At 46.7% G+C, this 27,532-nt stretch overlaps 1 protein-coding gene across 2 annotated transcripts in view; it reads right to left on the bottom strand.

Annotated features, from left to right (window-relative positions):
* Nucleotides 1-13,866: 13,866 nt before the first annotated feature.
* PPP1R3F (protein phosphatase 1 regulatory subunit 3F) overlaps nt 13,867-27,532 on the bottom strand; it is a 16,394-nt gene continuing 2,728 nt past the window's right edge. Inside the window, exons 2-4 of one of the 2 annotated variants that reach the window (XM_019955990.2) lie at nt 19,336-19,388; nt 19,039-19,118; nt 13,867-15,638 (exon numbers count right to left, since the gene is read on the bottom strand). In XM_019955990.2, the coding sequence (XP_019811549.2) occupies nt 14,340-15,638; nt 19,039-19,118; nt 19,336-19,388 (1,432 nt within the window). In that variant the 3' untranslated portion in view covers nt 13,867-14,339. Of the gene's footprint in view, nt 15,639-19,038; nt 19,122-19,335; nt 19,389-27,532 lie in introns of both variants that reach the window. The other variant, XM_019955989.2, reaches the window with a different exon arrangement.

Raw genomic sequence — 27,532 nt, 5'->3', positions numbered from 1 at the left:
GACGCGACCCGAACAGCTCGGCACCCGACCACGTTACCCACGCGGCACCCCAATGGCCGACGGGAAGGCATGCAACCCTGGGCATGCGCGCTATGTTTCTCGTGCGCCACTTGGGCTGGTTTCCCCGCTCCTCCCCGTCTCCGCATGGGTGACCCCCACCCCGCGCCACCTCCCCTCAACGGATAACTCCCGTTTCTGTGCTCTGTCCTCAGTTCTAACGCCTCCAGGACCCAGATACCTCCAGTAGCACCCCAAGACTCACCCCACCTTCATCTGACTCCCTGAACTCCACCGCCCACTGCCCTAACCCCCCTGCCACCAGAACAAGAGAGATGGCGGCTGACCTCGAGGACCTTCCTCTTTAAAAGTTAAAGATGGCACAGCCTGACACGCCCAAAGCCCACTGGCTCCCTCTGAAACACATGCACACTTAAACTCCAGACAGGAAATATCGGTGGCTCTACCTGGTGAGTCTCAGCCAGGTAGAAAGAACCCAAATGTTAAGACGCGACCCGAACAGCTCGGCACCCAGAGCACGTTACGCAGGCGGATCGCCAATGGCTGACGGGAAGGCACGCAACCCTGGGCATGCGTGCTATGTTTCTCGTGCGCCACTTGGGCTGGTTTCCCGCTCCTCCCCGTCTCCGCTTGGGTGACCCCGCCCCCACTCCGCGCCACCTCCCCTCAAAGGATAACTCCCGTTTCTGTGCTCTGTCGTCAGTTCTAACGTCTCCAGGACCCAGATACCTCCAGTAGCACTCCAAGACTCACCCCCACCTTCATCTGACTCCCTGACCTCCACCGCCCGCTGCCCTAACTCTCCCGCCACCAGAACAAGAGATATGGCGGCTGACCTCGAGGACCTTCCTCTTCAAATGTTAAAGGCACCGCCTGACCCGCCCAAAGCCCACTGGCTTCCCCTGAAACACATGCACACTTAAACTCCAGACAGGAAATATCGGTGGCTCTACCTGGTGAGTCTCAGCCAGGTAGAAAGAACCCAGACGTTAAGACGCGACTCGAACAGCTCGGCACCCGACGGCACGCCAATGGCCGATGGGAAGGCACGCAACCCTGGGCATGCGCACTATGTTTCTCGTGTGCCGCTTGGGCTGGTTTCCCCGCCCCCTCCCCCTGTCTGCATGGATGACCCCCCCACCCCGCCGCCCGCCACCTCCCCTCAACGAGTAACTCCCGTTTCTGTGCTCTGTCGTCAGTTCTAAGGCTTCCAGGCCCCAGACACCTCCAGTAGCACCCCAAGACTCACCCCACCTTCATCTGACTCCCTGACCTCCACCGCCCACTGCCCTAACTCTCCCGCCACCAGAACAAGAGATATGACAGCTGACCTCGAGGGCTTTCCTCTTTAAAATTTAAAGATGGCACCATCTGATGCACCCAAAGCCCACTGGCTCCCCCTGAAACACATGCATACTTAAACTCCAGACAGGAAATATCGGTGGACCTACCTGGTTAGACTTAGCCAAATAGAAAGAAGCGAAAGCTAAGATGCGAGCTGCAGAGCTCAGCACAGACCACGTTACACACGCTTCACAAGGGCTGACGGGAAAGCGCTCAACCCTGGGCATGTGCACTAAGTCTCCCGTGCACCATGTGGGCTGGTTTCCTCGCCCCTCCCCCTCTCCGCATGGATGACTCGCGTCCGCCCCCCGCCACCTCCCCTCAATGGATAACTCCCGTTTCTGTGCTCTGTCATCAGTTCTAAGGCCTCCAGTACCCAGATACCTCCAATAGCACCCCAAGACTCACCCCACCTTCATCTGACTCCCTGACCTCCACTGCCCGCTGCCCTAACTCTCCCACCACCAGAACAAGAGCTATGGAGGCTGACCTCGAGGGCTTTCCCCTTCAAAAGTTAAAGATGGCACTGCCTGACCAGCCCAAAGCCCTCTGGCTTCCCCTGAAACACATGCACACTTAAACTCCAGACAGGAAATATCGGTGGACCTACCTGGTTAGTCTCAGCCAAATAGAAAGAAGCAAAAGCTATGATGCGAGCTGCAGAGCTCGACACGCAAATCACGTTACACACGCTGCACCGCAAGGGCTGATGGGAAACCGCGCAACCCGTCTCTCGTGCGCCAAGTGGGCTGGTTTCCCCGCCCAACTCCCCCAACAGATTACCACCCCGCCCCCAACCCCAGATGACTTCCATATCTGTGCTCTGTCAGCAGCTCCAGTTCTTCCAGGGCACAGGTGCCTCAAGTAACGCCTCCAAGACTCGCCCCACTTTCTACTGTCCCTTTCCACTCTGGTGTACTGTTTTCCATTATCCCAGCCCTGCCACTAGGACGAGGGCTGTGGTGGCTGCCTGTGAAGTGAGATATAATGCCTGCTAAAACCAAAGTACAATATACTCCATAGAATTTACACGTTCCTTGGTAGCTCAGCTGGCAAAGAATCCACCTGCAATGCAGAAGACCCCAGCTGTATTCCTGGGTCAGGCAGATTCCCTGGAGAAGGGTTAGGCTACCCACTCTAGTATTCTTGGGCTTCCCTGGTGGCTCAGACAGTGAAGAATCCACCTGCAATGCAGGCTATCTGGGTTCGATCTCTGGGTTGGGAAGATTCCCAGGAGGAGGGCATGGCAACCCACTCCAGTGTTCTTGCCTGGAGAATCCCCATAGACAGAGGAGCCAGGCAGGCTACAGTCCATGGGGTTGCAGAGAATCAGGCATGGCTAAGCAATGGCACCCCACTCCAGTACTCTTGCCTGGAAAATCCCATGGCTGGAGGAGCCTGGTGGGCTGCAGTCCATGGGGTCTCGAGGAGTCGGTCACGACTGAGCGACTTCACTTTCACTTTTCACTTTCCTGCATTGGAGAAGGAAATGGCAACCCACTCCAGTGTTCTTGCCTGGAGAATCCCAGGGACGGCGGAGCCTGGTGGGCTGCTGTCTATGGGGTCGCACAGAGTCGGACACGACTGAAGCGACTTAGCAGCAGCAGCAGCAGCATCAAGCTCAAGCCTCAGAACCTAATATTCAAAATGTCCAACGTATGATTCAAAATTGATCAGAAATACTCAAGAAAATAAAAACAGAACTACCATGTGACCCAGGAATCCCACTCATAGGTATATATATCCAAAAGAAACAAAAACACTAATTGGGAAAGATGCATGTGCTCCAATGTTCATAGCAGCATTATGTAGAGTTGTGAAGACATGGAAACAGCCAAAGTGTACGCAAAGAGATGAATGGATAAAGATGCATGATAGATACATACAAGGGAATAATACTCAGCCATAAAAAGAATGCAGCAACCTGGAGGGATTTGGATGGTATTATGCTAAGTGAAATGTCAGAGAAAGACAAATACTGTATGATATCACTTAGATGTAGAATCTAAAAGTACAGCAAACTAGTGAATAAAACAAAAAAGCAGACTCACATATATAGAGAACAAACTACTGCATACCAGTGGTGGGAGGGGCAATATAGGGGTAGAGGCATTGGAAGTACAAACTATAGGGTGCAAGATAGGCTTACTGTATTATATAACCAATATTCTATAATAACTGTAAATGGAAAGTAACTTCTAAAATTGTATTAAATTTTTAAGTGAAAAAAAAATTGCTCAAAATGTGAAAAACCAGGAAAATCTGAGCTTACATGGGAAAGACAATCAACTGACACCAATGTAGAAAAGACTAAGATGCCAAGTATTATCTGACATCGTCTAATTTTAAAGATGTATTTATTTATGGCTGTGCTGGGTCTTTATTGCTCCTCATGGGTGTTCTCCAGTTGCAGAGATCGGGGGCTACTCTCTAGTTGTGGTGCACAGGTTTCTCACTGAAGTGGTTTCTCTTGTGGAGCACCGGCTCTAGGCACCTGCTTCAGTAGTCTCAGCTCACTGGCCCTAGAGCGCTGACTGAGTAGTTTTTGCACACAGGCTTAGTTGTCCCTTGGCATGTGGGATCTTCCTGGACCAGGGATCAAACCTGTGTCCCCTGCCTTGGCAGTCAGATTCTTTACCACTAAGCCACCAGGGAAACCCTGATATCATCTTTTTTGTTTGTTTGTTTTTGTGCTTTAGCTGTGCTGGGTCTTGGTTGTGGCACACAGGCTTTCTCTAGTTGTGGTGTGTAGGCTTAGTTGGCCCCGAGGCATATGGGATCTCAGTTCCTGGACCAGGAACCAAACCTGCCTCTGCTGCTTTGAAAATTGGATTATGAACCACTGGTCCACCAGGGAAGTCCTTAAAGCACCTATTTTTTTAACGCTTCAACAAATTAATCATGAACGTTTTTGAAACAAATGGAGAAACAGGAAATCTTGGCACAGAGAGAGAATAGTTGAAGAAATAAATGGAAATTTTAGAAGTGAAAAATATGATAGCCAAATAAAAATCTCAGTGCATGGGTTCAATGGCAGAATGGGGATGAGAAAATAGTGTTCAACACACAAAAATCAAGCTTATTTCTATATACTATCAAGAGACAAAACCAAAATTTAAAGACACACACAATACTCTTTTACAACAGCTCCTCAAAAAATCTAACAAAACATGTACAGGATCTGTGGATGTTGAAAACTACAAGAAGCTGATGAAAGAAATAGAAGGCCTAAACAAACAAATGTAGTGTTTATGGACTGACAGATTCAATGTAGTTAGGATGTCAGTTTTCCCCAAGTTGATCTTTAGATTTAATGCAATTCCATTCAAAATCTCAGCAGGAATTTTTTTAATACAGAATAATTGGTTCTAAAATGTATGTGGAGGACATTCCTTGGCTTTCCAGTGGTTAGGACTCTGTGCTTTCACTGCCAAGGGCCTAGGGTTCAATCCCTGTTTGGGGAACTAAGATTGCATAAGCTGTGTGGCGTGGCCAAAAGACTTTTTTTAATTTAAAAAAATAGAGAATAAAATAGATGTGAAAAAACAAAGAACTACAACTGTCAAAATAATTTTGAAAAGGAGGAACAAAATTGGAGGACTAACATGGTTTTTCGTGCAAAGTTGCTTCAGTTATGTCCAACTCTATGGGACCCTATGGACTGCAGCCTGCCAGGCTCCTCTGTCCATGGGATTTCCCAGGCAAGAATACTGGAGTGGATTGCCATGCTCTCCTTCAGGGGCTCTTCCCAACCCAGGGATCAAACCCATGTCTTTTACTGTCTCCCGCATTGGCAGGCAGATTCTTTACCATAGCATCACTTGGGAAGCCCCAACATGGCTTTTAAGAATTACTATAAAGTTACAATAATCAAGACAGTGTAGTATTGGCAAAGGGTTATAGACACATAGACACACCTTTGTAAAATATCAGTTAGTCATATTTGTGTGGGAAGGTGTGGCTATGAAGGGACAGCACAAGGAAGTTCTGTAGGGTGATAGGACAGTCATGTATCCTGAATGTGGTGGTAGTTACATGAATCCACACGTGTTAAAACTCACAGAACTCCCAAGGTCAATTTTACTGTATGATTTTTTTCATTTTTAATTTTTTTTATATTTATTTATTTGGCTGTGCCGGATCTTAGTCGCAGCATGCTTGATTTCCTATCTTCGTTGCAGCATGTGAGATCTAGTTACTTGACCGGGAATCAAATCCATGCTGTCCCCTCCAAATTGGGATGGCCATCTGCAAAAGACCCTGAGCTTAAACCAGAGTCTTCCAGGGTCCCCCAGGAGCAAGAGGCAGAGCTGACCTTAGGCTGCCCCCAGCTGTCCACTCACAGAGAAGGAGGCTCCAAGGGACACCCAGGCCTGGGGCTCACACACCCAGAGGCCTGTGACCTTCTCAGGTGTGAATGTTTCTGCCTCTGTTCCTCCTCTGTGTTCTCAGACACTTTCCCAGTCTTGGAGATGAGACGCCCCTGCTGGCAAAGGCAGGTATCTCTGTAATGTGGACAGTTGGTGGCTGAGCTGTGCCTGGTGATGCCAAGACCTCCTGTGGGGCCAAGGCTTCAGGCAAGCTTCCGTGAATGAAAACAAAAGGCTGATTTAACTTAGCAGCATCCTCGGGTTTGGACCTGGACTCACCCTGCATCACAGACATCCAGAATGGGAAGTGGGGAGGTTATAGGAGGTGGTCCAGTAACAGCCAGGCTGAGGGCCGAGAGAATCAGGACAGAGAGAGAGGCCACTGTGAGATCAAGATACTGGGCCTCGTAATGAGGAGAAAGAGGGAGAGGAAGATCAGGAAGGCAAAGGACTGTACTCAGGGCTGATGAGAACATGGAAGGCACTCAGAGCCTCAGTTTGCCCATCTGTATAGTGGTGATAAAAGTTGAATTTACATCATGCAGTTGGTGTGAGAAAAGCATGATTCATGTAATGTGATCCACTAACATCTGGTACAGAGTAGCTGTGTGGTTAATGGTGATGGTATTGTTATTTTTATTATTACAAGAATCACTCAGTCTTAAATAATTGTTGACAAGCTCTTCTCCCCCACGGGCTGGGCACCTTGTCTCCTTCAATGGTAAAACCCATTGGTCCACCTCTGTGGCTCCAGTGTGGGGACACTGGCGGTCACCAGAGAGATCTGGTGAAGGAGAGGGTATTTGATAAGGCAGAATAATGCCCCCTCAAAAGATGTCCATGTCCCAAACCACAGGACCTGGAATATGTCACCTTACATGGCAACAGAGACTTTGTGGGTGTGATTAAATTTAAGTATTTTGAAATGGGGAGATCATCCTGGATTATCTGGGTGAGCCCAGTGTAATCATGAAGGTCCTTATAAGTGAAAGAAGAAGGCAAGAAAGAGAGTGATTTGATGTGAGAAAGACTAGACTGGTTATTGCTGGCTTTGAAGATGGAAGAAAGGGGCCAAGGACTGCAGGCTGCCTCTAGAAGTTTGAAAAGGCAGGGGAATGGTTTCTCACCGAGAGCCCTCAGAAGGCCCAGAAGGAATGCAGCCCTGAGGACACCTTGTGAGACTTCTGACCTCCAGAACTGAAAGATAATACATTTGTGTTGTTTTAAGCCACTGAGTTTGTTGTAAATTTGTTACATCAATAACAGGAAACCACTAGATGGGGAATGGGGAAGGCAATGGCACCCCACTCCAGTACTTTTGCCTAGAAAATCCCATGGACGGAGGAGCCTGGTGGGCTGCAGTCCATGGGGTCTCGAAGAGTTGGACACGACTGAGCGACTTCACTTTCACTTTTCACTTTCCTGCATTGGAGAAGGAAATGGCAACCCACTCCAGTGTTCTTGCCTGGAGAATCCCAGGGATGGGGAAGCCTGGTGGGCTGCCGTCTATGGGGTCATACAGAGTCAGACATGACTGAAGCGACTTAGCAGCAGCAGCAGCAGCAGATGGGGAAACACATATCCTCTCCACTCCCTTCCTTCCTCCTTCTCAGGCCTCCACTCTATCAGAAATGTCCAGTCCTGTGGCCCCTGGCCCTGGGATGAGATGGTGGCTCTGTCCCTTCCATCAGTCTCTGAGACAGGGGGAGACAGGAGGGTGCAGGTCCACTGAGGAGGGTATATTGGGACCCAGTGCTTCTCAAGGTGGCAGACAGGGAAGGGGCCTGGGATACAAAGGAGGCCCCCTGCCCATTATCCACCACTATAATAATACACATACTTGAAGGTAGACACAAAGTGTCATGAGCCTGTGATTGTGAGATCTAGAAGGGGCTGATAACAACTGATGTTTACTTGCTCAGGTCGAGCACTGCCCCAGGTGAAAGTGTTATCTCATTTAACCTTCACCACAACCCTGTGAGGAGGGAAAGTCATCACTCGTGATGACAGAGGAGCAAAGGGAGACACAGAGAGATTGTGTAACTTGCCCATCATGTGACATCATGGAAATTTAGTCCTGGACTGTGTCATTCCAGAGCCCCGCCTCTTGCTCACCCTACTCCACTGCCTGGATTACTAGATTAATCAAAAGTGGTCATAGGAAATTCCCTGGAGGTCCAGTGGTTAGGACTTGGTGCTTTCACTGTCAGGGGCCCAGGTTCAATCCCTTATTGGGGAACTAAGATCCCACAAGCTGTATGGTGCTGTGAAAAAAAAAATGTGGTCATAAATAAGGCCATTACACATATTTTCTCCAAAGCCCGGTGGGCACTAACCCCCTCTTATGAATGAGAAACAAAGGCCAGGAGAGGAAAGATGATTTGCCCGAGGTCACACAACCAGGACTTGAGGTTCTGGCCTTTATAGCACATTTACCAGACTCTAAAACCACATTTCCTCAGTTAGTATGAATGTGAATGAGGTCCAAGGGAATATGGACTCCAGAGTCTGAGGACAAAATTAGCAGATCCTATCCATCCCCTCAAACCTGTCAGTCCTAAAGGAAATCAGTCCTGAATATTCATTGGAAGGACTGATGCTGAAGCTGAAGCTCCAATACTTTTTTTAGCCACCTGATGCGAAGAACTAACTCATTGAAAAAGACCCTGATGCTGGGAAAGATTGAGGGCAGGAGGAGAAGGAGATGACAGAGGATGAGATGGTTGGATGGCGTCACCAACTCAATGGACATGAGTTTGAGCAAACTCTGGGAGATGGTGAAGTACGGGGAAACTCGGTGTGCTGCAATCCTTGAGGTCACAAAGAGTCAGACACAACTGGGCGAATGAACTGAACTGATCCATCCCCTCAGAGAGGTATCCCCACACCACCGCTGGTGTCAGGAGATAAAGAATAAACAATTTCTGCAAAATATGACTTCAGACAGGGCTGAGGGAACGTCAGTAACTTCCAAGACTGATGGTTAAGAGGACTCTGACTCCAGAGGAGGTTCTGACGGAAGTAGTCTACACTTCGTGGTCTAGACAAGGAAATTTGGGTGGCTCAGAGCCTGTGTGGAGGAGTCTCAGAGAATCATATTACTCCTACTTCTCACTGCATTTTTAGTTGTCTTTGGTGTTTTTTTTCACTTGAGAAATGTACATCTTAATGCAGATTAATGAATTTCATATCTATGAACAACCACCCAGATCAAGCAGTAGACCATCATCCACATTCCAGAAGTCCCCTGGATCCCTTCCCAATCATATTCTTCCCTCCTCCAGAAGTAAACACTATTATGACTTGATGATTATTATTCCCTTGATTCTCTTTGTAATTTTACCAGTAGTAATGGATTCACTTCACCTGTTTTTGAATTTTGTGTAAGTGAGTCATACAGTGTGTAAGCATTTATGTTTGGGCTTCCCTGGTGGCTCAGAGGTTAAAGCGTCTGCCTGCAAGGCGGGAGACCCAGGTTCAATCCCTGGGTCAGGAAGATCCCCTGGAGAAGGAAATGGCAACCCACTCCAGTATTCTTGCCTGGAGAATCCCACGGACGGAGGAGCCCGGTAGGTTACAGTCCACAGGGTCGCAAAGAGTCGGACACGACTGAGCGATTTCACTCTTTTGCTCAACAGCATATCTGTGTGGTTCATCCAGGCTGTTCCATGTATTCATAGATCTTTCATTCTTATTGCACAATAGTCCATTCTACGAATAAACTATTTACACACTTCATGTCACTTTTGGTTTTTCTATTTGTAGTTTTTAATATATTCTACGTTTGAGTCTTTAATCAGTTAAATGTGTTTCAGTTATCTTCTCCCAATTTGTGCCCCAATTTGTGGTTTTCATTCTCTTTATGGCAGTTTTGATTAATAGACATTCTTAATGTAATTGAATGTTTTATAATTGTCATTTATGGTTAGTGTTTTTTCTGTATTAAGAAAAATCTCTATACTATATTAAAGTCTTAAAGCTCTTTTGTCTTTCACATTTAGGTTTTCAATCCATCTAGTACTATTTTTATTTGTGTTTTGAGGTAGGGATCTGATTTCATTTTTTTCAATATGGAAAACAGATTGTTCCATTTATTAGAAATCTAACCATATTGGAAGTCCGATCTCACAGTACCTCCTTGGCCACATATTCTCTGTCAACATACAAGTGGGTCTGTTTCTGAGACTACTATCTTTCATTGGTCTATTTGTCTACCCTTGCAGCAGTATCACACCATCTTAATTGCTATACCTTTAGAGTAAGTATAGGTGCCCTGGCTTGTTGGAACTTCCACACAAATTTAAGAATTATCTTGTTGTGATACACAGACACAATATCTATTGAAATCACGACTTTATTTGTATTGAACCTATAAAACAGTTTAGAGGGAACTGAAAGCTTTATGACATTGAGTCTTCCATTTGATAAATACGTATATCTATTTAGTATTTTAAAATTTCTTTCTATAAAGTTTTATATTTTTCCCAAGAATGTTGGCTTCTTTCATTAATTTCTAAGAAGTTCAAAAATGGTATCTTTATTAAAATTTTCTTTGTTGTTAGCATATAAAAGCAGTAGATTTTTAAATATGGATTTTAAATCAGAAAGCTTAAAATTCTTTTTTTTTTTTTTTTTTTTTTGGCCTCACCGTACAGCATGCAGAATCTTAGTTCCCCCACCAGGGATCAAATCCATGGCCCCTGAAGTGGAAGCACAGTCTTAACCACTGGACCACTGAGGAAGTCCCAGAAATATAAAACACTTAATAATTCTTATAATTTATCCATGGACTATTTTGAATTTTCTAAATATACAGTGGTATCATCTACAAATGGGGCTTCCCTGGTGGCTCAGTGATAAAGAATCCGCCTATAATGCAGAAGACCCAGGTTCCACCCCTGGGTCAAGAAGATCCCCTGGAGGAGGGCATGGCAACCCACTCCAGTATTCTTGCCTGGGGAATCCCATGGACTGAGGAGCCTAGTGGGCTACAGAGTCCATGGGGTCTCAGAGTGGGACACGACTGAAGCAACTGAGCATGCACACACGCATCATCTACAAATAATGGCAATTCTGTACTTCTTTTCCTTGCCTTACTGTGCTTGCTAGGCCCCCCAGTACGATACTGAGCAGAAATGGTGATAGCAGGCATCCTGTGTGTGTGTGTGTGTTAGTCGCTCAGTATAACTATAGACTGTGTTTGTGTCCCCTCAAAATTCAAAAGTTGAAACCTAATCCTCAGTGTGAGGGCATTAGGAGGAGGGCTTTGGAAGGTGACAAGGTCATGAAAGTGGAGCTCTCATGAATGGGATTGAAAAAGAGAGAGTGAAAGTCACTCAGTCGTGTATGACTTTTTGCGACCCCATGGACTATACAGTCCATGGAATTCTCCAGGCCAGAATACTGGAGTGGGTAGCTGTTCCCTTCTCCAGGGATCGAATCCAGGTCTTCCGCATTGCAGGCGGATTCTTTACCAGCTGATCCACCAGGGAAGCCCGTGATGAATGGGATTAGTGCTTTAATAAAATAGCCCAGAGAGCATCCTTGTTCCTTCACTGTGTGGGGACACAGCAAGAAGAGAGCCGCCCATGAACCAGGAAGTTGGCCCTCACCAGACACCAAATCTGCCAGCACCTTGATCTTGGATTTCCCAGCCTCCATAACTATGAGAAATCAATGTTTTTGTCTATTAGCCACCTAGTCTACATATTTTGTTATAGTAGCCTGAACAAAGACAGGAAGTTTTCATTTAGTTTAAAACATTTACATCTATTTTCTTTTTTAATATTTCTTTATTTGTCTTCTTCAGGTCTTAGTTGCGGCATGTGGGATCTAGTTACTGGGGCCCTGCGTTGGGAGTGCAGAGTCTTAGCCACTGAACCACCAGTAAAGTCCCACATCTATTTTCTAATATCTCATTAATATTTTTTTTACTCAGAAGGTTTTAGTATCAAGGTTATATAAGTCCCATAAAGTGAATTAGAAATGCTCCCTCTTTTTCTACAATCTAGAATTGCTTTTATAAAATTGGAATTATTATTGTAATTATTACACATTATTATTATTCCTCAGAGCATTTCACCACTGAAGCCATCTGAGTCAGTTTTGGCAAATTATATGTCTGCGAGTGATTTGTCCATTTTACCTAGTTTTTCAGCCCAATTGGCATAAAGTTTCTTTTTTGGACACTGAGCAAATTATCACATCAGTGGAAGGCCAAGGGCACATGTCTAAACTTTGATACTTAACAAAGTCAGAGTATCCTCATTAAAAGGTGAAATATGAGTGTGCTCATTAAAAGGTGAAATATGAGTGTGTTGAAAGAATCCTCCTGCCAACACAAGAGACACAGGTTTGATCCCTGGGTTGGGAAGATCCCCTGGAGAAGGAAATGGCAGCCCACTGCAGTTTTCTTGCCTGGAAAATCTCATAGTCAGAGGAGCCTGGCAGGCTACAGTCAATGGGGTCACAAAGAGTCAGACATGATTGAAGTGACTTAGCACACACAGCTGTTTTCTTGGCAGAGAAACTTGGGTAAACTCTGAGAGATGGTGAGGGACAGGTAATCCTGGTGTGCTGCTGTCCATGGGGTCACAAAGAGTCAGACACAACTTACGAACTGAACAACAAGCTGTTTTCTACTTCCTGACCTCAGCAATGCTATTCCCTCTGACGGGACTACCCTCTCTTCCCTTCATCACCTGGTGGATTCCTTCTTGTTTTGTAGGGGAGAAGGAGGGTTGTTGTTAGTTTTGTTTGTTTGTTTTGTGTGCCAAGCGGCTTATGGGATCTTAGTTCCCTGACCAGGGATGGAACCTCGGCTGTGGCAGTGAAAGCACCAAACCACTGAACTGCCAGGGACTTCCCATTTCTTGTTTTTCAAAATGCAGCTCAGGCACCACATCCTCCAAGAAGGCTTTAAGAGTCCCTACACTGGACTGAGCACCTGTCCTAGGGCCCCCACAGCTCACTGGATCCATTGCTGCTAATGCTCTAACCACACTGTGGTACTAACCCCCTCTGTGTCTGTCTCTCCCACTAGACCATGGGCCCTTTCCTCTACGTCCTAGAGTAGAGCACACATCAACACTTGTGGAGCTGAAATGAGCTGTAACCACTGAATTATCAGCTAAGTTCTCTAGCCACGTCTCTGTATTTCCCCACATACATTTGTTTGTTCACTTATTTCTTTCAAAATGTATTTATTGAACACTTACTATGTGCCAGGTACTGTTCTAGAAGAGTGGCCAGTGGGGAAAGAGGAAAACTTACAAGAGTGTGGTATCCTGGAAACCAAGTGAAGAAAGGATTTCAAGGTTGAGTTGATGGCCCACTGTGTCAAATACTGTCAATCAATTAAGTCTGATTAGGTCTGAGATGACTGTCAATAGCATAATGTGAGTATCATCAGTGTCTTCAGCACTTTTGCTGAAGTGGCTAGGCAAAAAAAATCCAATTGGGGCTGTTTCATAAAAGCATTGGAGCCCTGGAGGAGAAGGACTAAAGAAAGATGACATAAAGTTTTGCTATGAAGGCAAGTAAATAAATTTATGGTGTTTTATTTTGCTATATAGAGTTTTTCATTTGCATGCAGTATATACATCTATCCTTCCTTTCAAAGATTCTGGGTTTCCAGTTTTGAGTTAGAATGCAATGTCTTGGACAGCAACTCAACTATGACACATTAAGTCCTCTGTCCTTTCTGAAGCCATCCCAATCCTGAGGGCAGAGGGCTCTCCCTGTGTGTCAAAGGCTGTTTTTGTTTTTCACTAACCTCAAAACCTTGTGGCTGATTCACAACCAATATCCCCTCATCCACAGCTGGCCACATGTCATAGAGTCATATGTGTGACATCAAACACTCATGTGGCCACCATTCTTCCTCCACCCCTGGCAGAAGGTGGAAAAGACCAAAGGATCTGCCCCCACTCCCGCAAGACCACCAGACTACATTTTAGTACCATAGGTGAGATGACAAAGATCCTCAAGGACATACTGAAGCAGCAGCAGCAGGTATGACCACATCCCACCCCACCCATCCACCCCCACCCACTCTCCACCATGGTCCTTCCACAGAACGTGGCCACCCTGCACATTTAGGCCCAAAGAGGAAAACACTGCACAACAAGACACATTGTTTCTCATAGAGTTCTATTGCGGCGTATAATAATAGGTACTCTATATAAATTAAATTAAAAATAAAGCTCCAGCAGGTTGCACAGGTTGGCTGTTAATAAATACATCTCTGGGTAATTGTGCCCCAAGACCAGCTCATGACCACTCTCCCTCAACCAGAGAATTATACAAAAATAAATACAGGCTTGAGGGTGGGGTGGGAGGGGAGGACATGCCCAATTCCATTCTGCAAGTTCTTACACCATCCCCGCATGCCACTTCTCTCCACTGGTATCACCACAGGGAACCCCGTGCTCACTGGAGAGCTGAGGGACAAAGAGGTCTCTCTCCAGTCAAGTATTCTAAGAAGCAAAGGACTGTTCACTGAACAGACCACACAACCCATCTGAACCCTCTGGGGGGGGGGGTGATGCAGGGGCTGCCCCTCCCCAGAGAGGGGAAACCTGTTATTGCTCATCTCACAAGCAGCTCCTACAAGAACCAGACCAGAGAGAGGCACAGTGCAAGCACCAGGAGGGACATACCATTGTTCAGAGCCACAGGGACCACCACCAGCACAGCTAGGACCCCCAGAGTCTGGGTCAGGGGTCCCCAGAGCTGGGGAGGCAATACACACATGCTTTCTGCAGGGTCTGCTAGGGTAGGAGACCTCTTTGGGGGTTCAAGGCTTGGGCCTGAACCCCCTTCATCCTGGGGGCTTACATGGGGCCTGGCCAGGCTGGAAGGACAGACTTCAGTCCCTAAGGGACCAAGGAGGGAGAGATCTTGCCGCCCCTGCAGGACCAGAGCAGCTGGCTCCTGGCCAGATATAGAAATCAGCCTGTCTGCCAACTCAGTGGTAAACTCCATCTGGGCTTCTGTGGCACCTGAGGACCCAGTCACCCCAGATATCATCCTACTCACATGCAAAGAGTCAGAGTCCTTGCTCGTCCCCTTCTCTGGAGCCCCACTGAATTGACCCTCTATACCCAGAGCCACAGGGCTGTTACATCCAGAACCCTCCGCCCATGGGAGCCACACATCTCCCATAGTGGATACCAAAGAAGGGGCCCCCGAGAGGATTTCTGGAGGTGATTCCTTAGGGGTGTCCCCTTCTGGGCTGGAGGGTATGATGGAGAGCCCCTCTTCCCCCTCCCCCTCCTCATCAGGGTCCTCGGTGTCCTTGATGAGCTCCACACCACGTCCCAGCCGGGCATAGTGCAGCGTGATCTCCTCAGCCAGGGCACTGTTCAGGGCCCGCTCAGGGCCAGGCCACTTCAAGATCAGGTCGCGGTCTGTGAGTATGCCCAGGGGATGGCTGGGGGACACCCCTCCATCTGTGGACCCCTCCCCACCACCTCCCGCCCCACCAGCAGCCACGGCAGCCCGCAGGCGGCTCAGGTGGGACTGGTAGAGCTGCTCCAGCTCCTGGTCGATGGTGTCCTCTCCAAGCAGCTCCTCCAACCCACTCACAACCTCCAGCCCCCCGGGAGGCTTGTCCATGACAGCTCCCACTACGGGCTCCTTTCGGCCCCTTCCATTCTCGCTGGATACTTCCCACGTGGCCTCCATCTGTCGCTGGCTCGGTTCCAGGAGAGGCCCAGCTGCCCCCTCACTTGCATCAGGCCCAGAGGCCTGGTCCCGGGGAGAGCGACCCAGGGCGCAGAGAGAAGAAGAGAGGGGAATCCTGATGGCCGGTGCCTGGGGAACCTCTGTGAAAGTCACAGGCGGGCTGCTTCTGGTGACATCACCTTCCTCTGGGGGTCTGCCAGTCACTGTAACTTCAGAAACCTGGAAACCATGGTGGGAGGTGGGAGCAGAGAGAAAGGGAAGGGAATGAAGAGGCAGGGGAGGCAGGGAAACAAGCAGAGACAATGAGAACTGGTGACAGCCTGCACCCAGCCCCACAAGTGTTTCCAGATGAAAACTCCTTAAAGAACTATAATTTCCTTAACTCCAAAGAGTATGCCTATATTAAAATAGATGGAATAAAAGGGGACTTCCTGCAGATCATAAAGCTGAGCAATTCAGTGGGCACCAATATTTGATGAACAACTATCAGTAAAAACTATTGGTTGACCTCCAAAACATATCCAGGACATCCATATGAATTCATATATTTTCTCTTTAAAAAAAAATTGTATTTCCTAGCACTGTCTTTTGACAAGGCCTAGAAACAATGACCAGTCTAGTAGCAACAAGCATTCCTAGCTCCCAGATCTTGGTTTCTAAATACCATTCTCCACTAAAAGGAATCAGGGATCCTGAAATAAATGACTGTTTTTCAAGTATGGGGCAGGAAAAGTACAAGATGAGGTTGTGACATATTGACATACCAGAATGTAAGAAAGTGCTCAAAGAATGTTGGGGATGTGTCAAAACAAGTCTGGAGCCAATGAAAATAAATTCCCACTGGCCAGAGACAGTTCAACTTAAGCAGTTAAATTTATTATCAAAATAAATAAATAGGTTCAATGGGTTGAAACTCATCAAATATGTTTAAAATTCATGAGTTAATAATATCACCCCAAAACTTAAATCCCTAACTGGTCACCTTTGGTGTTCATTTCTTCTGAAAACTGGTAAATGAAAGGGAAAATTTTAAATATTTATCCAGCTTTCTATACAAACTATATATATCCTCAGTGTATATATGCTCAAGGTAGCCAAATAGTTGATGAGAGAAAGCTTTTCTTTAGAGAAGAATTTCAGCTAATAAATAAAATGGAAATAGAAGTAAACAGAATTGATTCTATTTGAATTACTTTAATAACAGATTTAATAAATGTATTTAATAAAAATTAATAGTTTAATAAATTAATTAAACCTAATATTAGATCAAATAAAATAGAATAAATTAATAAAAATTAAGTAGAAATGTGTTTCCACGTGGATGCAATCAGCCAAATCCAGACTGTGGGAAACTCTATAGGACAAACAAGTCTTCGTCAACAAACAATTTTACAACTGTAAAATAATTTAAAATTCTAAAAAGACTCATCAACCAAATGCAATGTGTTGACCTTGTTTGAACCCTAAAACACTTACAATATAAGGAAATTTGAACACTGACCAAATATTTGGTAATACTAAGGAATTACTGTTAATCTTCTGAGGGGGAATGATGTACTGTGGGTTGTTTTTTTTTTTTTTTTTTGAGTGCTTAATTTTCTGAAATACAAACTGAAGTATTTGTGGATGACATAATGTCTAAATCTTCTCCAAAATAATTTCATAGGGAAGGCGAGAAGAAGGGGTGGGTGGAGTATAGAAAAAGTAGGAATGGATGTGCTAAAATTTGTTGAAGCTGGGTGATAAGTATATGTGGGTTCCTTATACTGCTGCTGCTGCTGCTAAGTCACCTCAGTCGTGTCCGACTCTGTGTGACCCCATAGACGGCAGCCCACCAGGCTCCCCCATCCCTGGGATTCTCCAGGCAAGAACACTGGAGTGGGTTGCCATTTCCTTCTCCAATGCATGAAGTGAAAAGTGAAAGGGAAGTCGCTCAGTCGTGTCCGACTCTTAGCGACCCCACGGACTGCAGCCTACCAGGCTCCTCCATCCATGGGATTTTCCAGGCAAGAGTACTGGAGTGGGGTGCCATCACCTTATCCGTTCCTTATACTAGTTTCCTTATTATTATTATTATTATTATTATTTTGGCTGCTCCTATGGCATGCAGAGGAGAAGGCAATGGCATCCCACTCCAGTACTCTTGCTTGGAGAATCCCATGGACGGAGGAGCCTGTTGGGCTGCAGTCCATGGGGTTGCTAAGAGTCGGACACGACTGAGCGACTTCAATTTCACTTTTCACTTTCATGCATTGGAGAAGGAAATGGCAACCCGCCCCGGTGTTCTTGCCTGGAGAATCCCAGGGACGGGGGAGCCTGGTGGGCTGCCGTCTATGGGGTCGCACAGAGTCGGACATGACTGAAGTGACTTAGCATAGCATGGCATGCAGAATCTTAATTTCACCGACCAGGGATCAAACCCACACCCTGTGCAGTGGAAGCATGGAATCCTAACCACTGGACTGCCAGGGAATTCCTGGTTGCTTTACTTTGATACGCTTGAAAATCTTTGTATTAAAAAGTTAACACACACACACACACACACACACACACACACTTACATCTCTAGAATCTCTCTCTCTCCCTGCCAGCACCAGCATCATTCACCTGGACCACTGCAGTAACCTCCTCTTCCTAAGGGTCCCCCAGCTTCTGCCCTCAACCCCACGGTCTATTTTCCTCAAAGCAGCCAGAGGGAACCAGCTAAACCCTAAGTCAGATCACAGCCCCACTCTGTTCCCCTGCCATTTAGAGTAAAAGCCAGAGTCCTCTCCACAGCCCATGAGGTCCCACACAATCTGTCCTCCCCAACCTCCCCCACCTCACCTCCTGCCGCTCCCCTGCACTCACTCTGCCCCTCTGCACTGACCTCCTTGCTGCTCCTCACACATATTAGCCACAGCCCCGGTTGGGGACTTTGCACTAGCCTGAGATGTTCTTCCCTTAGTTATCCACATGCCTCACTATTTCACTTTCTTCAGCTCTTCACTCAAATCTCACTGACCACTAAGGCCTTCCCTGGCCACCCAATCTGAAGTTGCAAACATCTCCCCTCCTCTAAACCCCCCTCCCACACACACACCAACATACTCTCTCTCTTTATCCCTTTATTTTTTTCCTTAGCACTCATCATCTAAAATACCATATTTTTAAAATTTGTTTTTTAATTGGTAAAATACCATACATTTTAACTACTACTTTGTTTTATTATGTCTCACTCCACTAAAATGTAAGTAAGCCCCATGAAGACAGTGTTTTTGGTCATTACTGTGTAACCAGTGTCCATAACAGTGCTTGGCACAGAGCAAGCACTCAATAAATATTTGCTAAGCAAATGACATTTCTATAAGCCCAAATAACTGCATTCTACTGTTCTGCCACCAAGTTCTGACTTGGGGGTCTCCCCCAACTCAGTGGACATTAGTTTGAGCAAAATCCGAGAGATAGTGAAGGACAGGGAAGCCCGGTGTGCTGCAGTCCATGGGGTCTCAAAGAGTCGGACACCACTTAGCGACTAAACAGCAACAAACTTCTACCTAGGGTTGACCCAGAGCAAGTCAGCCCCCACCACCCAGCCTCTCATCGGGCCGTTCATCCAGAGGCTGCCAGGTCTGCTTACCTGAAGTGTCATCTGGGGCCACGGACGGAGAGGTGTGGGGGCCACCAAGGGACCCACTGTCTCCTGGACATCAGGACGCTCTGCTGGAAAGAGGAGGACAGCGTTGGGGCCAGGCAAGTATATGAACTGGCCTGGTTTGATTAAGAAAATATATGCTTCTAGCCAGTTGTCAGATTTGCCTCTGAAGCTTTCTGTGACAATCTAAGGCAGAGGGTGCCTCTTAATTTATGGAGAAAGAAGAGGAAGATAGAAATAGTAAATATAAGCTAAAACTCCCACAGCCTGCCAATTGCTTACCCACAGCAGGGGTATTATCGTCCGCACTCTTCATCTTCAGCTCTTCGTTAGGCCTGTGGGGCGGAGGAGAGAATGCATGGATCTGATGCCCTGAAAGGCCAGTTCTGCCACCTACCGGCACTTTCTGAGCCTCTCTGCTGGGCCACCCTCACCTGATAGCTGCAGTTTCTCTTCTGCTGTCTCTCTCTATCCTCTGGTCATAAAGTCTACACTCTCACTGTAGAAAACTGACGAAATACAGGAACGTGTAAAGAAGCAGGAGGAAAGTCATGCATCAGCCAGAGGCAACCACCATTACTGTTCTGGAAAATTTCATTCCACACATTCTACGAATCATTTAGATTCTACAGGCATAATTTTGCAGCTGGTTTTGTCCACTTAACAGTAAGAAGCAGAATTATATACTTTTGTAACCATCTGAAATGGCTGTTTACTGCTCCTATCACATGGGCTGACCTTAATGTACATAGCCATTCCCTTCCTACTGGGCAGCTAGGTTATTTCTTTCATCTTGCTCTGGCAAAGCAGACTTCAGCAGACATCATTGCTACTGCTAAGTCACTTTAGTCGTGTCTGACTCTGTGCGACCCCGTAGACCGCAGCCCACCAGGCTCCCGTCCCTGGGATTCTCCAGGCAAGAATACTGGAGTGGGTTGCCAGGACATAGCTTTGGATTATTTCTCTAGGGTATATTTCTGGCTGTGGAGGAAACCATCTTTTCCAAGAAATGGCAAGTGAGGACTGTGGGGCACAGGAAACAGCAACAGGAAGGAAGGAAGCAAATGGAAAACAGGAAGGTCAGAAGAAAAGGCAGTTATTTGAGGTTGCAGAGGCCTAGGTCCCTCTGCCAACCCTCCACCCACTGCTGTATCAGCCTGGCAGGATACTTAACCTTCCTGAACCTCACCCTCCTCATCTTAAAACGGAGCACAGAGGAGCCAGGATGTATACACCAAACACAGAGCAGTCATGGGAAACGAGGACTTCAAGCCAGACACCAGGGCCTGGCACAGAGCAGGGGCTGAATAGATATTTTTTTGGTCTTTTCCTCCTTTGCCAGGCAAGTCTGACCCTAAGGTCTGAGTAGCAGAAACCAAGTGTATTTCACCCAGTCCCTACCACAAGTGAGGGCATGAGGATCATGCGGAAATCATTGTTCTCATGAGTATCAGCTGTTTCCAATGAGGGAACCATTAACTAAAATCATACGGAGATCTGAGAAGAGCTGAAGCAATAGCTCAGGGCTTTTTTCTTTCTAAGAAGTACAGTATGATATTGACACTTCCGGAAGTGGTTGCAACTTTTTTGAAAACATATAATCAATTATCTTCACAATTACCTACAGAAACAGAATTATCACTAGCTGACCTGAATATAGTGCTTACTATGGTACTTCGTAGCATAGCTTCACATAGCTTCACATGTATTCACTTAATTCTCATGAGAACCCTATGAGATACTTTTATTCTTTTGAAGTAGACAGTATTATCCTTATCTTACAGATGATGAAACAGAAGCCAAGTAAACAGCTCAGTCATGCAGTGAAGATAGAAACATAGGCCTTTCAGCTCCTAAGTCTGTGCTCTCAACCAACAAACTGATGAGGGAGGCTGGGATCTTACCACAGCCCCATCTCCAATCCTTTCCAGAGTAGATAGGAAGCAGCAATAATGGACAAGATCCCTCCCTCCATCTTCATTCAAGCTTTGCTTTCGATCTGCCTTTTGCCCACACTGTCATTCCCAGTTTCCCTGCCTTTGTGGGACATGTGGCTAGAAGACCACCAGACACAGAAATGGCTGAAAGAACTGCTTTTTATTAGCAGCCTTGGGGAGGGTGCTAATATAAAGCTTGAACAATGCACATGGATCTAGAGTCTGGAAGATCCAGAAAGGACCATCTGTCCTTCTCCACAGACTGGGGCTCACATCTCCCAGAATCAGAGACTACAGGGCATGGAGTGGGTGACTTTAGGAGCTCAGCCATCATCTCCTGTACTTCATGGATGAGAATGGGGGATTTGGAGCAAACTGGCTTGGTCCTGCACCAGTCCCTTGAGTAGGCTGAAAATCCAGGTCTTTGGATTTGTGGCCCAACACAAATTCTGCTGACTTCTTTGGCTAATGTAGTCCTTCATTAAAGAAAATGTCATCTTTCCAGGGTCTTCTCAAGCATCCTTAAGACCCACAAACAGAGAGGCAACCCTCCTTCCAGGGCAGGACTAAGCCAGCCTTCCCCTGCCATCTGGCCCAGTGCATGTACACAACAATCAGACTTCTAAAAGCCACTCCAGAGCCTTGGGTATATATGAGAGATAAGAGGGGGAACACAGGATGCAGCAAACAGCAAGGAAAGAACTCCACGGTCCATTTGAAGGAAGAGAGAGAAGAAAAACAAAGACATAACAATCCTTCTGCCCCTAGAACATCTCTTCCACAGCCAGGGAAGGTGAGAAGAGGGGGGACATCCAAAAACTGGGTCAAGCAATTCAGCCAATCCCAAGATCCACGAAGTCAGCAGAAGTACACAGTTCATTCTCCCTTCCTCTGACGTCAAAGAAATGAAAGCAGGAGGCACAAACATCGTTCTCCTCCTCCACCGTGGACCCTTTTCACTGATACACTTAAGTCATGTGAAAACCTTCATATCTATCCTTCTAAGCAATACCTTTCCTTTTGCAGAAACTGTTTGCAAATGCAGAAACTGAGGCTCAAGGAACTCTCTATACACACTAACTACTAACTACACACCACTCTGATAACATCCAAAGAGGGTTCCATTTTGAAGACAGTTTGAAACTTTGGGCCTTAAAAAAAAAAAAAACAAAACACTATCCTTGAACTGTCTTTCACAGTAAATATTTGGAGGCAGCTAGGATTTTAATCAAAAGGAGGATAGTAAAAGAAATGGGAGTACAAATGTATACTGACTCAATAATCGGTAACAGAGAAGAGGGGTTCTTAGAAAACTGGAGAGGGAGATTAAGAACAAAACTGTACCTCCAGTGTGCTTGCTAATTTTTGAGAAGGAAACCTGCCCTTTTGGCACCAACCCCACACATGCCACATGGTATCACCTTAAGGGTTATGAGCAGTCACAAGCTGGAGCACACAGATCAGGGGGCATCTTGGGTGCTCTTCTGGGTGCTCTCCTGACAGCTAGTCAAGACAGTGTGGCCTAGAAGGGGCCATGTCAGGCCTGCACGCCTGTCTCCTGGGCCTGAGAAGTCTTCCTGCCATCAGGAGACTCAGTGGCCTCTGACCTGATGGCAGCTGAGACTGGGGGTGGGGTTTCTGAAAGAGCTGCTGGGGACCCCAGCCTAGGCCAGCCAAGACAGAACAAAAAAAGTGCATCGTCACAGTGAGTGAGCAAGTGATGGCTGACAACCCCTGTGGACAACCATGGAGAAGAGCAAAGCAGACTTTTAGGGATGTCACATCACTGCCGCCACCACCCAAGTCCTCTGAGAGCACCCCCAACACTCGTGTTTTCAAAGAACCTGGCCAGCCCAAAGTGGGTCATGCAATGAAACCCAAAGGGAAACTCAGCAGACCCCAGCTCCCATGCAGTCAGCCCAAAGATAATGCTGACTCTCCAAGGGGACAGGTGGCTTTGGAAACTTGCCCAAGATACTTGGAATCCCAGTTACCCTGAGCCATCTGCTTTCTGAAAAGAATGGGGTTTGAAGGAGGCTGAGAAAGCCAAGTTATGTGGGGCACTGCTTTGCCTTCCCCAGCTGTGTGTGTCAGTTCTGGAACTTACGGACAACCCAGTAGGGTGGAGGGAGGAAGCTCAGCAGTTTATTGTGCTATGAGTTTCTGTTAAAGCAATGCCTCTATTCACTTCGCAGTGACCCACAGTGAGATACATTTTACATCATAACCCAGTACACGCTCATACATGTGTAAATATATAGACATATATCTGAAAACCAGTTGTTCTTTGAACACTTACCTTTACTACATGTTGTGATGCACTCATTATTTTCTATGCTGTTTTTTAATGTTTGTTGGAATCGAGTAAACTGATCTCACATCTCAATAAAGGGTCGTGACATGTAGTTTTGAATAACCCCAGCTCTACCACCTACCAGCTGTGTGACCTAGAGCAAGTTATTTAACCTCTCTGTGCCTCAGTTTCCTCATTGTGAAGAGGGTGTAATAGTAATACCTACCTCAGAGAGCTGTTTGGCAGATTGAGGAAATATTTTGAAATTGCCTTTAAAGTGCTTAACCAACAGTACTCCCCTCCAAATTCCCACTAAAAGAAACTGAGGCTCTAAAGAGGAAGGAAACTTGCCCAGCTGGTAAGACCCATCACCCAGCCTGGCACAGCAGTTGAGAACTGGGGTGCCAGAGCAGGAGCTCCCAGCTCAGATCCCAGCTGTACCATTTTCATAAAATGTGGCCTCAGGCCCACATCCTTGACCATGATGCCCTACTAGTTTTCCATGGAATAAAAGAGGATCACTTTCCCACTAAAATCCTCACTTTCTAGACAACTAAGATGACCCCTGGCCCATCCTGTTTCAACTTTGATTGTTCTGATGTCCCAACTGCTAACTCGGATAGCAAGTCAGGTCCCCATTCATTCGCCTACAGGTACACCTAAAAATCATGGAGGCCTTACTGTGCATCAGCCCAGGGACAGACCCTGGAGACAAAATGGTGAGCAAATCCGACTAGGAGGCTTACAATTCAGTGTGCAGGAAGATATCAAAAAAAGATACTCACACTCATTCTTTCAACAAACATTTATTGAGCACCTGTTAAGTGCCAGGCACTGTGACAGGCCCTGTGGGAATACAGTGGTGAACAAAAGCAGACCATGTCCCTACCCCTCACGGAGCTTACAGTCTAGCAGGGCAGAAAGGGTCATCCAATAATCCCCTAATGAACGTCTCACTACAAACTGAGGCCAGGGCCTTCAGAAAAGGAAAGAATGCCCTAGAACAAGGGGCCTTGGCCCAGACTACAGGATCAGAGAGGGCTTAGGATGCTTAGAAGAAAAATGAGCAATGGAGGGGTTGGGGAGTAAGGGGCTGCTCAGGACTCTATGGAAGAGGTGATGGAGTCAATCTTGAATGAGGAGAGTTTGAGGCATCTTTGGGACATCAGCCAAGTAGAGGTACTGAGTTAATATATATGAGGCTGAAGAAAAGAGCAGAGAGAAAGAGAAGAGCCAGAGAGTTCAGAGGAAATGCAGCAGAGGGTGGTCCCAAGGCAAGGAAAGAAAGTATTTTAAATAGGAGTGTTCAACCACTTCAAGAAAACAAAAACACCCCTTTGGAATCTGGTAGATGCAGGGGCAGGAGTGGAGAGGTGTAGGTACCTCTTCAGAGACGGGTCAACAGTGAAGGGGAGAAGGGTGACTGGGTGCTAGCCAGGAGCAGCATGGACAGAAGTAAGGTCAAATGACATATGGTTAAGACAGTAGAGACGCTGGCATGTATAAAGGCCAATAGAGAGGCTCAGCCAAGGAGGGCAGTGAAAAGCTGCCAGAAGAGAAAGTGTAACTGATTATGTCAGGTTCTGGAGCAAGGTGCGGAAAAATGGAACACAGAGTGTAAGCAGGGGACTGGCCTAAGGGAGGAAACACAAAGGTGGGAAATCAGTTTGCAGGCTTGGGGGCTACAAGTCGTAGGGAGTTCCACTCTTATGGTTTCTACTTGTTTTTTTGAAGCAGGAAGTCTGAAGGTAAAGAACATTCAAAAGAGTCACTTTAGGGACAAGACAAGAGTGGCTCAGAATAAAGTAGGACTGCCAGGCAAGGTGGAAAGTGATCCTGGATCTGTGGAAATGCTCATCTGCTCTGCTATATGACAGTCTCTATCAGGGCTTGCCTGCTTGGCTGATCAGTGCTATAAAAAGACCTGGGCCTGAGGTCACTGGGACGGACAGGCTTCCAGGAGGGGAATTGAAGGATCAAAATGAGGAGCTGCAAGGGGCACAGGACCAACATTCTTGGTGAGGGAAACAGCAGGGACAAAGGCTCTGAGGCAGGAAAGGGCAAAGCACCTTGCAAAGACCCCAGTGATAGAAGCTCAGAAGGCAAAGGATGGTGTGAGGTGAAACAAGTAGACCTGGAGGCCAGACTGGGGGAGAAGGCAGGAGGTGCTCAAAGGACATGCTGAGGCCTTCCTTGTCTTTATTTTTAAGAGGAACAGGACACTTCCCAAGGGTGTAAGCCGAGGCAGACCTGGAAGACTCTCCTCCCCACACCGGCCCTGGGATTCTGGACTCTGGGAGCCTCAGTTTGCTCATCCAGAAAAGAAGGATCAAAACAGTCTTTCTCACAGAGAACGTTGAAAGGGTTAGATAAGACTGTGCACGCAAATACTCCGCAGGGTCTCTGCCAGATCTTGTTCAACAAGCCCTCCATCCCTGCCCCTCCCACCCAGTTCCACCACCAACCCTTTGACAACTTAGCACCAGTCTGCAGTTTTTGCCCTATTTGAACCTAGCACTGTGCCCAGCACATGGCAGGCCTTCAATAAATGCTTGCTGATGGGTCATCTCTAAGCCTGAGGGTTATCAGAAGCCTAGTCCAGCAACTTGAGGAATGCAGCCATTTCAGTTTCTGAGCTGTATCCCAAGGGCTAGCACAGACTTCTCCCATGCCCCAACATGATGTGGCTGTGCTGGTGCACAATAGGCCTGGAGCCAACACTTTCTGAATGGCAAGCCATCTATGACAGGGCTCCCGCAGAAGGCTAGCCCCTAAGATCCTCTACCATCTCCTAAGAGGGCTGGGTCGCAGGGAGTGGCTGTTCTTCAACAGCGCTCCATGTCACCGGCAGCACCCAGGTTTTAAAACAATAATAAGTTGAAATGTACTCGCCAAGAAAGCCACCGACCTACAAAGAAAATCTTATCACTGATCATCGCTGATCTTGCAGTGAGCACCAACCTCCCCTTTGCAAGAGCTGAGATCAAGATAAAGAAGCTATCAAAAGCCATCTGCCCACTTAAAATAATATCACAAGTCATGTTAGGAACCACAGACCTGGGGCCAGATACCAAAACAATTGTCTGAACGGGCCGCTTCAATTTCTCCTTAAAACCACCCATGTATTTTTAAAAGAAAAACACCCTCTCCACCCACCTTGGCCCTGCAAGCTTTTGATTTCTCTGTTCCCTTCCTTTCACACTCTAAAATGACCAAACTCTGCTACCCAAACTGTCGCGTCTTAGACAGAGCTCCCACGACAGCTGCCTGGGATGACGACTTGGGAAAACTGACAGAAATGAGGGTGATTCTGGGGCACTGGAACAACTCAATTATCTTGATCTAGGTGATGGTTTCACAAAGGCGTACATATGTAAAAATCTATTGAGCTTTACACTTAAGATCAATAAAGAATAAAAAAGATAAAAGGAAAGCAAGACATGCTGGAAACACAGAAACACCAGGAGTAAAATGTAGAATTTGCCCGGAATCCTATCAGGCCTTCAAGAGGAACAGTAGTTTTTTAAAAGGTCCCTACCTCTCCTCCCTGGTCCTGTCACTCACTAGCTGAGTATACTTGAACAAGTTGGCTCACTTCTCTGAACTACCTCAGTTTTCCCCTCTGTTAAATGGGCATAATCATAGCATCTACAGCACACAGCATGCACAGTAGGACTAAAGAGAGAACAAACTCGAAGCTCTCACAGAGATCAGTAAATGCTGGCCACTGTCAATCTTTCGAAGCTGCCACTATGCTTCAGTTACCTTGCCCATGCTTGCTGCATCCAATCCAAGCACCAAAGTGACTGTCACATCCCTTTAGCAGATGGGAAAACTGAGGCTCACAGATGAAGAAACTGATGCAAGGCTACACAGCTGATGACAGGCAGAGCAGAGATGGGGAACAGAATCCAAGAAACCATCTGTGATTCCCTAAGTATTAATACTGACACCTATATGGCCCCACTAAAAGCCAGGCTCAGTTCCGAATGCTCTTACTTGTCTCCTGTGAAGCAGGTGCAATAATTATGTTTTCCAGATGAGAGTACTGAGGCACAGTGCAGTGAGATGAGTTGCCCAAGGTCACAAGGCTAATAGACAGGACCAGGATTTGAACTCAGGCACTGATGTCAGAATCCACTCACCGCTCAGCCTTGCTGCTTGCCCTGTTCAAGTTACTGTGAGGCTCACTGGTTGGTAAGTGGGTACTTGTCTGCTTGCTCACTTACCCAGGCACATCTGCGCACCA

The sequence above is a fragment of the Bos indicus genome, chromosome X, assembly GCF_029378745.1.
Source record: "Bos indicus isolate NIAB-ARS_2022 breed Sahiwal x Tharparkar chromosome X, NIAB-ARS_B.indTharparkar_mat_pri_1.0, whole genome shotgun sequence".
Classification (NCBI taxonomy): domain Eukaryota; kingdom Metazoa; phylum Chordata; class Mammalia; order Artiodactyla; family Bovidae; genus Bos; species Bos indicus.
This window is presented reverse-complemented; position numbering and strand designations above follow the sequence as displayed.